The 13,752-nt window shown below is 34.5% G+C and overlaps 1 protein-coding gene across 1 annotated transcript; it reads right to left on the bottom strand.

The window, feature by feature from the left end:
- Nucleotides 1–7,033: 7,033 nt before the first annotated feature.
- Smp_172260 (hypothetical protein) lies at nucleotides 7,034–13,129 on the bottom strand (the record flags this gene model as incomplete). The annotated part of the gene is made up of 2 exons (XM_018797997.1): nucleotides 7,034–7,048; nucleotides 12,794–13,129. 2 exons carry the CDS (start codon nucleotides 13,127–13,129, stop codon nucleotides 7,034–7,036), a joined length of 351 nt encoding a protein of 116 aa, XP_018652983.1.
- Nucleotides 13,130–13,752: the final 623 nt, after the last annotated feature.

Raw genomic sequence — 13,752 nt, 5'->3', positions numbered from 1 at the left:
TTGGAAAATGTAACTTACTAAAAAGCTTATTTTTACCTAGTGAAATGTACAATCAGTCCAATTAATGAACTAATTTATGTTACCAAAACTTCATTTTACAACAAATTGGGATGTATATTACTAATCTACTTTAAAATCTCTACTCCTTAATGTTATATCGAATGAGTGCGTGCGAGCCCTGTTTGATATATGAATGTGCTGATTCCCGCTAATCAGAGAGCAGTGATTTATCGATCGGACCAATGACATACAAAACCCATGCTACCAGTCTAGAACACTTGTCGGTCCCACTATCTGCCTAGGCCAGCCAATTAAATCCAGAACACCAATAACAGCCTCTACAATATGAATCATTATTCCCAAATATACTGGGTTTATATACCAAACAAACTGACCACATCAAACCATAAAATAGAAAGTAACATTTGTACAAGATTTGACCAAATGTGGCTGTGAATAGGGAGAACAGTAATTGATAGACTGGGGATAGCTCAAAAATGGTAAATCGTATAATAATAGTCTATGGGTCAAAATAAAGCTTATAATAAAAGGAACATGAATATGAATAGTTTAGTTAAGTAACAATTATACAATAGGAAATATACATATCATATTGGTCCATAAATAGTTCTCAAGGTTACCATTCGTTATTCACTTTGGGATACAACACTTAAGGGAAAAGAGATTTGTCTTCTTTCTTTTCTGGTTAAAAGCATACTTCCATACCTTTCATAATAAAGTTCTCTATCTACCTTGTCTATGCATTTCTTACTCATATCATACAATAAAATTATTTTCCTCAACTCATTTCATTCTATGCTTGAGAGTTATTTCAAGTTTCAACAAAATCTGATCTATTTTCTTCTGAATAGGATGAATAGAATGACGCCCTCTTCATCTTTGCCTGCATGAACATCAATTAACAGTCAAACGCCATGACATGTCTTCACTCATATCAATACACGTGGATAACTACGGATACACATTCGAATGGAAATATGTGGAGATTTTGGACAGAGGTAATTCCAAAAACACCAGAGAATTTTTAGAAGCTTGGCATTCAGGTCAATCAACAATAAACAAGCACATTGAAATCAATCTAATTTATCAACCAGTCAAGAAAATGATGCAGAAACATAGGAACAAAAATCAAACCAATAGGAGATACAACCAAAACAAAGAAATAAACAATGACAGATTTAAGGTCAATACGAACCAATCAACATCGAGGTGTACAGGACAAGCTGTGAATCACATGTGGAGAAATTCAAACACTTCACTTTTATCTGAAGTTTGTGCTGATGATGTCGTTCAGAAGGATGATGAAAGCTCCACAACCAAACCATCCAGCTTAGAGAACCAAACTCAATCAAAATAGAATGATTATTTTTATCATTTAATTTAGTTCATAAACAGAATGTTCATTAAGGAAACATTAGACTTCCTTCATAGTTCTATGACTTACAAATGTCCAGTGGAACGTACACTTCTGTAAAATTTATTTTAACTTTAAATGGTGTATGTAACTCTTCATTAACCGAAAACTTTAAAAGCAACACTTCCACTTATGAATCCTTATATTGTTATTTCATTAACTAAAATAAATTTCATAAGTTAAGCAAATCTCATATTTAGAAACGACTATTTTATGCCATTGAAAGTGATCTAGATGTCGTTAAGCAAATAGATAAACTAAAGCATTTCAAGTTAGAAGAGGGGTTTTGGAGATTTAAGTAATTTTATACAGTTGAATTCATGAGTCAATTGAAGTTACACCACTATGGAAAACCTAGAAGCACTGGACACCCATTTCGTCCTATTGTAGGACTCCTCAGCAGTTCACATACACGATCACGCCTAGCGAGATTGAGACCCAGGTTTTTCTTGGTGGTGTAGCTTCAATTGACTCATGCTTTCAACTATGAAAATACTAAGTCTCCACAAAACCCCTTCTGATTCTTTGGATTTATTGAGTAACTTGAGTGGCTCCAAGAGGTACTTCCTGAAGTTCTAGTGAGATACAATAACCAGTGGAGCTCAACCACGTCTGTTGTGAGATAGTAACTCCCTAAAGACAGTGGTGGATGTGTCACTCAATTTCATGGATTGGTCAAAGGTAGACATTAACACTGTTGAATGCCGACCAGCTCAGTGGTCTAGAGGTTAAGCGTTCACGTGCAAGACTGATAGGTTCTGGATTCGAATCTCGTGAGGCAGGATCATGGATGTGCACTGCTGAGGAGTCCCACAATAGGATGAAACGGCCGTCTAGTATTTCCAGGTTTTCCATGGTAGTCTAGCTTCAATTGACTCATGATTTCAACTATGAAAATCCAAAGAAATTCATTGATCATTATGTACTACTTATAAGTAGTAAACAAAATAGAATCAAAAGGTATTTGAACTATTTTTTAGTTCATGCCTATAAATAGTAAAAATTGTCAATTTCAATAATGTATAATCGGAGATAATAGTTCCTGAATACTTTGTTTCCTACAAATAATTAATCATTTCAAACGTCCATGTAAAATATAAATGACTTAAGAATATTTAATACGCTAATTACAATCATTTAATTCCAATAATAATAAGGATTTTTCAAAAAAAATTGTTCTCTTCTGTTACACACACACACAAAGAAAAATATTTTTTCAGTGGGTGGTGATATTTTGAAATTATTTCAATAACTAGTCATTAAATTTATCATTCTCTTTTATTATTATTATCATTATTGAATTATTAAATTGATCAATTCATTACTGTATCCATGCAGAAACTCGTTTTTTTATGGGAGTGACAACTGCTTTTCCCTTCAATATTCATTCATCTTATAGTTTCATGTATTTTTTTTTTGTTTGTTTTATTTTACAAAATGAAAAATCATTTTTCTTTCATTTTGAAATTATTTTTTGTTTTTTTTTGTATTGATCAAGTCATTACTGTATCCATGCAGAAACTCTTTTTTTGCGGGGGTAGGGGCGAGAAAAAGAAAAATTCAAAGCTAAATAACAAAAAAATATCGGAAAATTAAATACAAAAAAATTTTAATCAACCGTACGTAAACTACGTTTTTTTTAAAAAAAAATAAGGGATTTTTAGGGGGTAACAAATGTATTCATTTCTATTTTTTTTTCTTTTTTTCTCTTTTTTTTCTTTTTTTCCCTTCAATATTTATTCATGTTAAATTTTCATGTATTTTTTGTTTGTTTTATTTTACAAAATGAAAAATCATTTTTCTTTCATTTGGAATTTTTTTTGTATTTTTTGGCATTCTGTTATGTTGATTTCCTGAATAGATTTAGAATTGTAATTCTTTGAAGCATAAATATAATCAAGTTTCCGGTTCAAATTTTATATTGTATGATTTATGGCAACAGCAAACAAACATTTTGAATATTTGACAATGGTTAAACATTCTAATCTTTTGGATAACATTAACCTTTACTAAGATTATGACATTTGTGATGTAGTAATATTGAATATATATTGGTACAAAGAGGCACCAGATAGATATGCGCCATACAAATCTCATTTGATTTGTGTGAGAGCTGTGATACTGCTCGGATGCCCAAACTGAAGTAGGTGGTTTTCTAAGGAGGACACACCTGGAGACTTTGACCTAAAGGTCTGATCCACAAGACAGTGGAGCATCGTGAGTAGATGCAGTCACATGGTAGCCGGTAAACAACGATTGATTGATACGCCATTTGTTCCCTCAGGATACTGGAGTCTATGTACACCATTAGTTCATAATCAGGGTTTTCCAACTTCCCTAGGTGGATTTTCCATGTCCACCAACGCGGTTAATGCGCTGGACATTCACTTTTCGTCCTCATAATTTCGTAAACAAAAGCGATGCCACGAGAACGCAGTGAGTAGGACTTCCCTAGCAGAGACTATATAGGCGTGGGCATGTGAAAGCATTTTGAGAGGGAGAGCGTACTCTCTCTCCACATTCTCGACCGTACCAGGGCATGTGGGGACTAAATGTTACAGTGACTGAATTGGACTACAGAATGTAGAGAAGATTTAAAGATGCAGCTAAATGATAGAAAACTAAACATAGATATTGTTAGACTATATTGTATCATAAATTTAACATTATGATAATATCCATATATTTATAAAGTATAGCTAACACTTGGATTGGATTCCAATCTGTTTGGGACCAGTTAGTTGTATGTACACGGATTTTAATTTTAAAGTTCCCGTTGAATAGATTAAGTCCGGTACTTAAATTATGTAATTCTACTTCTGACTGTTTGTAAAATCTGACAAAGGATTTCCAAACTTATATATTTTCATAAATTATAACTTACACTCATTATAATGTGGCTATTCCAATTCATTATCTTTAGATTTCAGATTATAATAAGTATCATTAACAAGTTTTGATTTGATAATGTCGAATACATTGACCATTGAGTAGGTTGTTATTAATATAATTGTAATATCCTAATGAGTAGAAAATTTAGATTTTCTGACATTTCGTCACTCAGCGTAAGCCACTTCTTCAGAGAAAATAAATAACCAAATTATCATTAATCCAAGTTTAAATAGTACAACGGTGCGATCAATCAAAAAAACAAGTCTGAATAAGTCAAGGTCATGTCATTTCGGTCAAGGTGATTTATAAGCGACATGTATGTAAATTCGTGTGTGTGTGTGTGTATGTGTGCACCGTTAATGATGAAAAATGTGTGACTTTTATAATGACAAAGGATAGAGTTTAATTTCTAATATAATGGTGTGAATTGTAAACAGTATCAGACTAGGTGATTAGGATAAATAGTTCAAGTAGGGTATATAGTAAGGCCTTCCTTTCCATTGAGAGCAATAAGATTAAGCAGTATATGGAACGCTTCACCTAATATTTGTGTTGTTCCGTTGTACTATTTAAACTTGGATTAATGATAATTTGGTTATTTATTTTCTCTGAAGAAGTAGCTTACATTGAGTGACAAAACATCAGAAAATCTAATTTTTCTACTCATTGGGATATTACAAATATATTACTATTTATTTATTTAATAAGTAACTTTCTATGTAAAAGAATCCAGTCAAAGGAGTAATATAGTTTTATTTGAAGTTATATAATTTGCATACAGAAGAAAACATATTAAATTTATTAATTTCCAACTACACATATATAACAGTAAACGATATATAGATTTGGATGATGATAATGATGATCTGGATGATAATTCGGGCGATGATGATGATGATGATGATCTGGATGATAATTCGGGCGATGATGATGATGATGATGATCTGGATGATTTGGATCATGATGATGATAGTACATGAAGTTTACAATCATTCAGTTATTGACAAATTTAATAATAATCTCATATTTACTTTAACTATACAATCAGATTTTGTTTCAAGATTGAAGGATGAATGAATGTAAATGAGAACAATTTCAAATAATGAAATGAATGGATTAGTATTTGCATGATCATAATATTATCTTTTTTATGAATAATAATAATAATAAATTACAACAATAATTACGTAATCACAAAGGGGTTTTTGTGGAGATTTTAGTAATTTTATATAGTTAAGATCATGCGTCAATTGAATCTAAATCATCGTGGAAAACCTGGAAACACTGGACGGCTGTTTCATCCTATTATGGGACTCCTCAGCAGTGCACATCCACGATCCCGTCTCGTGCACTGTGGAGGAGTCCCACAATAGAACGAAACAGCTGTCCAGTGCTTCCAAGTTCTTCACAGTGATCCAGCTCCAATTCACTCATGAACTTAACTATATAACAAAATAATTACGTGATCTAATTTTTCAGATATTTTTTTGTTTTTTTAATATAAAGTTAACGAAAAAAAGAGAAAAACAAAAAAGAAGAAAAAAAGAAATGGAAGAAATATATTATTCAAATAATTCAATTCATCCATGAATCCCATTATTTATCTATACATCAATGACATCAGCAACTGACCATATTTTAGAAGTATGATTCAATTGAGTTCTTTGTGAATCTATTATGATATTACTATTTATAGTAGTAGTAGATTCAACAGATGATGAGGATGACGATTCTGATGATTCTAATGATTTACAATATAATCGATATTGATCAATATTTTTTTTATAAATTAATGGATTCATATGAATTAGTTTAGTATTATCATCATTATTCCATAGATCATTATTATTATTATTATTATTCTCTATAGTATTCTTATTAATGATTGATGTGATCTTACATAAATTGATATCATTCAATAAAATATTTGAAAATTCATTCAATTTATCTTGGATTTGTAAACATTGTTGTTCTCGTTGTTGCCGTTGTCGTTCTTCTTCTTGGTCTTGTTCTCCTTCTTTTTGTCGTCGTTCTACTTCTTCTTTTTCTTCTTGTTCTCCTTGTTTTTGTAGTCGTCGTTCTTCTTTCTCTTCTTCTTCTTGTCCTTGTTGTTGTTGTCTGTTTTTATTCAGAAAATATTTCAAAATTAGTTGACTATTTAAAGATGTCAAATGATGATGATAGTGATCATGATGATTATTCAAAGGATGAATTGAACAATTTGTTATTATTGTTGACCTTAAATCTGATGTCACTTCTGGTAATTGATCTGTATTATTATTATTACAACTACCACTACTACTACTACTATTATGATTATCAGTAGTAGTAGTAGTATAATGACTACTTAAATGAATAGTATTAGTAGTATTGTTACCATTATAATCATCATCTTGTTTATGACACATTTGATTATTTAAATGAATTGAATTAGTTGTTATTATTCTATGATGACGTATTTTTGGTATCCATGTCATTTGATTTTCTTTTTTTAATCTTCTTCTAGCATTAGCAAACCATGTTGATATTTGTGTTAAACTTAAATGAGTTATTAAAGATAATTTAATTTTTTCATTTTTAGTTGGATATGGATTATAACGATGATTATCTAACCAGGATTTTAATAAATTTGTTGTTTCACGGATTGTAAATTTTTTCATTGATAATGGATGATGATGAGGAGGAGGAGGAGGAGGAGTTGTACTTTTATGAATGGATAATCTATAATAAGAAAAAAGAAAAAAAGATAAAGGAAGATAAAGAAAGTTTCTAACTTGCTTATGTACACACTACGGGTATGCCCCCAAATGCCCTGGTACGGCCGAGAGTGAGGAGAGTCTGTTCTCCTTCTCGAAATATTCTCACATGGCCACGCGTATATAGCCTCTGACAGGGAACTCCTACTCAATGCCTTTCTGGGACATTACTGTTGTTTACGAAATTGAAAGGACAAGTAGCGAATGTCGGGTGCTTAACCCGGGTTAGTGGACACGGAAAAGTCACCAAGGGGAATTGGAAAACCTTGATTCCAAACCATTGTTGCACATGGCCTCCAGTATCCTGATGGAATAAATGGCGTATGAATCAATCGTTTGTCACTGGCTTCCATGGGACTGCATCTCCTCACGATGCTCCACTGCTTTGTGGATCACATCTTTAGATCAAAGGCTCCGGGTGTGGTCCCTCAAGGAAACCACCTGTTTCGGTTTGGGCACCCGGGTAGTATCACAGCCCTCACACAAATCAAATGAGATTTGTGTAGCGCATATTTATCTAGTGCTTCCTTGTACTGATATTTATATGTTTAAATACAAAAAAATACTGCGGGTATTACCTCGATATTGCCTCAAATCATAAGTATTATAAGCAAAGATGAATAGTGACTAGCAGTGGAATTAACAAAGCGTGTCTCATCTTATTTACGACTCGTCAAATGAAACACTGGAGTTCACTTAGTATTGTTTGTTTTTATCTTTCCATTGATGTTTAGGACTGCAATTGATCAGTCTTTCATTAGCCATATGAGCATCCTGTACGCATTGCCCCGATGTCGCCTTAATTCACAAGCTTTATAAGCAAAGATGAATAATGGCTAGCAGTGGAATCAACGAAGCGTGTCTCGTCTTATTTACAAATCGTCAGATGAATGTACCTCCATCTTCGAATTGAAGTTCACTCTGGGACTCTAACCCAGTACCATTCGCTTCAAATGCCATCACATTATTCACTTGATTACTGAGTTATGGTAGCCACTTGCTTGTGCAATGTGGCTACGAGTTAAAAATAAGATAAAATGTGTGTCCTGAACTCCACTTCTAGCTATATTCCATCTATTTTATATAAACTTGTGTAATAATGGCTATATCGAGGCAATCAAATACAGGATACCCATATACCAACTGTTAACAGGACAAAGATTGGGTTATAGCACGTCCCGTTCAGGATTATGTTGCTGTACCCTGACTAGCTAATTCTTATCCAATCAGCACTAGTGGATGCTTGAAGAAGACTATAGAGTCTTATCATATAAAAACTATAAATATACTAATTTTTTTCCTTATTGTGCTTCTTACTTCCATTTATCCTTGTTATTTAGAATATAACTTCGTCCCTGTTTAAACCGTATTCCGATTTGGAGACTTTTCGAGTGAAGTAGTGTCCAAGAATACTAAGCAATAGGAATAACTGAATTGTAATAAGAGAAACTTATAACATCAAGACTGATCAAACTTCAGTTTAAACATTAACAAGACAATAACTTGAAACCAATTAAATTCAATTATTAGTTATTATTATCAGAAGGGGTTTTGTGAGATCATAAATCAATTGAAGCTAGAAGCGCACTGCTGAGGAGTCCCATAATAGGACGAAATGGCCGTTCAGTGCTCCAAGGTTTTCCATGATGATCTAGCATCAATTGATTCATGATCTCAACTATTAAAATTAGTTATTAATTGTATGAATTAGTCAGTCTTGTTATGAATGATTTGATGTAATTTTTTAAAAAAATGGCTGAGATATCAGCTCACTGAAGACAATTGGTGAACGGTTGCTCAAACTTCATGGATTGGTTGAAGTTAGACATTAACACCATGGATGCCGGCTGAGTGGTCTATCGCTTAAGTGCTCTGGCGCGAGACTAGTAGGCCCTGGGTTCGAATCTCGTGAGGCGAGGTCATGGATGCGCACTGCTGAGGAGTCCCACACTAGGACGAAACAGCCGTCCAATGCTTCCAGGTTTTCCATGGTGGTCTAGCTTCAATTGACTCACGCTTTCAACTATGATTATAAAAAAACAATTTATTCATTCTCACTTACATTGGTTTTTTTTCTTTTGGTAGAATTTCATATTCTTTATTTGGATATTCATTCTATATTGGAAAAGAAATATTAATTAACTATTGCTTGATCTATAATAATGGTGCTTAGTAACAGTTGTCTATGTAAAATGCTTCGGGTCCGTTGGTCAGACACTATCAGCAATAACCTACTGTGGGAGACAGTAAACCAGATTCAAGAGAAGGAAGAAATCAGGAAGAAAAGCTGAAAGTGGATAGGACACATATTGATGAAAGCACCCAACTCCATCTGTGGCACTTCTAGCTTTACTGCCGGTCCCAAGCCCGAGTAAAGGAGGAGGGTTGAGCATGGGATTAGCGACCCCATCCCGTAGAAAAACTAACTCTCTAAAAAAACGCTAACCAGAAAAAATAATTCAAACCATTTAAACTCTACCCTGGGAGTTGAAGAAATGATCATGATGCTCCATGATGAACCCGAGATTTTTCGGAAGTCACGAGGCCGATGCCCCTTCCAACAACCAGAGCAACACTCTTGATAGGTACCCAACTGCGAAACAAGGCAAGCCCCCATTTGGAATCCTCAAAGCCAAAGGAGGAGAGGAAGACTAAAGAACACGTTAGGTCGAGAAATGGAAACAGATATGAGAATAATGAACAAACATTTGATAGAACTAGAAAGGAAAGCCCAGGACAGAGTGGGTTGGGGAATTCTGGTCGGCGGCCTATTCTCCGTTGGAGGTAACAGATGTAAGTAAGTAAGTGATCTGTAACAACAGAGCCTCATTTTAAACATCATTAGTTAAAATGTATGATCATAGGAATTTCATGGCTTTATTATGATAAATAGTTGACTATCAATATTAAAACTAATCCTGTTTTCTATTTACTGTATATTGTGTAATGCAATCAAATTAAGTTGCATTACCTTCCATTTTCACAGTTAACAAACAGACAGTACAACAAATATTACGATTAGATTTGATTTCAGTAGTTAGATTAGTAAGTGAAAAGTATCAGCAGTAGTTAGCAGTGGAATCCACGAGCCGCGTTTTGTTTTATTTGGGACTAGTCAGATGGATATACGTGCATCCCAGACTTGATGTTCATTCTGGGATTTGAATTCAGCACCGTTCGCTTCAAACAACATCGTGTTATACACTTAGCTACTAAGTTCTAGCAAGTGAAAACATTTAAATTTTATGAACTAATTTTCCTGTTCTATTTTAACGACGGTAAATGGAATCTCTACATGTTATCTGACGTTTTTTAGCAAACGAAAGGTAATGAATTCACTTGGTGTTGTTTGCTTGTATCTTCCCAAGATACTGATCAATTACAGTTTTAAATAACAATGAGAAGACACAAGTGAATAACATAAAGTGAGTTTAAACTTCATCACATTGCACAAGCAAGTGGATATCAGGACTCAGTAGCGAAGTGGATAACGTGATGGCATTTGGAGCGAATGGTACTAGGTTCGAGTCTCAGAATGAACATCAACTCTGAGATGGAGGTACATTCATCTGACGAGTCGTAAACAAGACAAGACACGCGTCCTGTATTTTAGTGCTAGCCACTATCCATCTTTGCTTGAAAAGGTATTAAGTTGAACAGTATCAAGTATTGAAATATGTTCGTTTGATATAGAGAAGTACATTTCAGTTAATGTAATATAACAATAAGTGTTTGAAGGTTATTCGAACACCTGATAAACGTAATTGGGTGATGTTTATTTAGAGAAGTACCGTTTTCTCTTTTGTAGGATGAAAACTAATCTTTAGTAACGAAAATAAATTCTCAGTATGGGATTGTAGAAATTGTTAAGTTTGGTCGCCCAATTTCGTGGATTGGTTGAGGTTAGATATTAACACCGTTGGGTGCAGGCCAGCTCAGTGGTCTAAAGATTCAGCGTTGTTGCGCGAGACCGAAGGTCCTGGGCTTGAAACCTGCAAGCGAGGTCGTGGATGCGCACTGTTGAAGGGTACCACTCTACGACGAAACGTTCATCCGGTGCTTCTAGGTTTTATTGGTGGTCTAGCATAGATCGACTCATGAATTCAACTATCGAAATTGTTCAGTCTGTTGAAGCAATATTCAAATGATTCTATTTATTGCCCACTTCTGGACTAATTATGCGACTGTATCTTTTTGAAATAAAATAAGTCCTTAAAACCTATAAAGTTAATATGTTTTACTTGTTTTGATGATAGAGATTAACTAATGGTCGGAACAATAGCTCGAAATTCAATTTTCTCTGACACTGATGACAAACTTTCAAGAAATCTATATCTGTCTAAGGAGATAATTCATTGAAGAAAATAGTTTATTTCAAGTGGAGTAGGCGTTTGGTGACAACCATAGAAACTACGAAAGTAACGTAAGTCCAGGATGGCAAATCTATAATTTATGGACGAACCAATCACCTATAAGATAATAGTTCTCAGATTTTGGGTGCGAAATTCACTCATCCATTTAGATAAATAGAGTTTCGGCATTATAGCTGATATCAATTCGTGATGAAAACCCGGAATCTAATTTCTGACCTTGATCATCAACCGTAAATCATAATTCTGCCCCCAAGTGCACTGATGCGGCCGAGAGTGGGGAAAGTCCGCTCTCCCTCTCGAAACGCTCTCACATGGCTACGCGTATATAGCGTCTGCCAGGAAAGTCCTACTCACTGCCTTCTCGTAGCGAGGTCGGGTGTTGTTTACGAAATTGAGAGGACGAAAAGCAAATGTCCGGTACTTTAACCGGGTTGGTGGACACGAAAAGTCCACCTACGGGAGTCGGAAAACCCTGATTCCAAACCAATGGTGCACATGGGCTCCAGTATCCTGAAGAAACAAATGGCGTATGAATCAATCGTTGGTCACCGACTACCATGAGACTGTATCTCCTCACGATGCTCCACTAACTTGTGGATCAGATCTTTAGGTCGCCGACTCCGGGTGTGGCCTCCTAAGAAAATCACTTACTTCGGTTTGGGCACCCGGGCAGTATCATAGCCCTCACATATATCAAATGAGATTTGTGTGGTGCATATATATCTGGTGCCACTTTGTACCAATATTTATGTGTTTAAATAAATAAATTCCAATTCCAATTCCTCACACAGGTTTATAACCCTCATTTGGTCCTAGTTATTAAATGGACACTATCATGGTAAGTCTAGCATCGTTCGAACGCCATCCATGAATTATAGTCTCACCAGGACGACTGCCAATGAAGAAAATGAAGAGCATAAATAGCTTCCAGGATTCTAGACAATGGAAAGGAGGATAAAACTAATGTATTGACACAAATAAAAAGTATTCAGAAACGGTTGTGATTGATGAGTTCTAGATTGTACAAAATAAGTTCTTCGTGATTGTTTTCATATTGATCGACGTCAGTAGTAGAAATTTTTGAGTTTCACTGACTGGCAACTGTGATTAATTAGCTTTTACAACTATCTTCGTATATTGGCATTCAACCAAGCTTATATCGATACTAATGAATACCAGGAAAATCATAGTCTCCTTTCCATAAAGTTCTCTGGAACACATCGATGACAAAGTTGTAAACAAGGGATTCGACTCAACACTGTTTGATTTGAACTACCTCATCAGTTGATGACAGTAAAATACTCCATTAAATTATGAATATCATAAAACGAACTCACTGTAATGTTTTCATCCTGGACTATATTCAAATCTATTTCACACTCTTTGTTCACTTCTATATCATGATCATTGTTTAAAGTGGATTCTTTGGTCATAGATCCTAGTTTATGAATATTTAAGCAGGATTCTTTCAATCCGAATGTAGAATTTGATTCATATGTATGCTTTGAATGTAAACAAGATAATGGATAATTTTTAATTAGATCAAATTGATGAAAAGATGACCAATTTGAGGTGAATACACATGGATGTGGTAATGGAAGCCATGAATTCATAGATTGTTTATCTAGTAATGTATCATATTGTGACTTAATGACAACGTTGGTAGCTGACATCTTAGAAGAAGAAGAAGAAGAATTGTTTGATTTTGAAGTCAGATAATGCCTGTTTAACATATGTATCAGTAGTCTAAAATTAGAAAACAAATAAAATTTAAAGTAATTAACTCTACATAGATAGTGACTAGCAGTGAAATACACGATGCGCGTCACGTCCTATTTGGGACTCGTCAACTGGATATACCTGCATCTAAGAGTTGGTATTCACTGTGGGATTCGAACTCAGTACCGTTCTCTTCAAACCCCATCACGTTGTCCACTTAACTACTACTCCGCCTGGAGCCCCTCAAATGCTATTGTCGGTCCCAAGCCAGGATAAAGGAAGAAGGTTGGACATGGGGTTAGTGACCCTATCTCATATTTCCATGTATCAAAAATTTCAACAACTTGTTAGAATAGTATGCATAGATAATTATTCTTAAATTTAATTGGTCAAAAACCATCCAAACTATAAATTGGGTAGTAGCTGGTAGTGGAATCCACGACACGTGTTTCGTCTTATTTAGGACTCGTCAGCTGGGTGTACCTGCATCTCAGAGTTGGTGTTCACTGTGGGATTCGAACTCAGTACTGTTCGCTTCAAACGCCATCCTAAACATAAATCAATTTTAGTAGGTTGG

This window comes from Schistosoma mansoni, chromosome 6 (assembly GCF_000237925.1).
Source record: "Schistosoma mansoni strain Puerto Rico chromosome 6, complete genome".
Classification (NCBI taxonomy): domain Eukaryota; kingdom Metazoa; phylum Platyhelminthes; class Trematoda; order Strigeidida; family Schistosomatidae; genus Schistosoma; species Schistosoma mansoni.
This window is presented reverse-complemented; position numbering and strand designations above follow the sequence as displayed.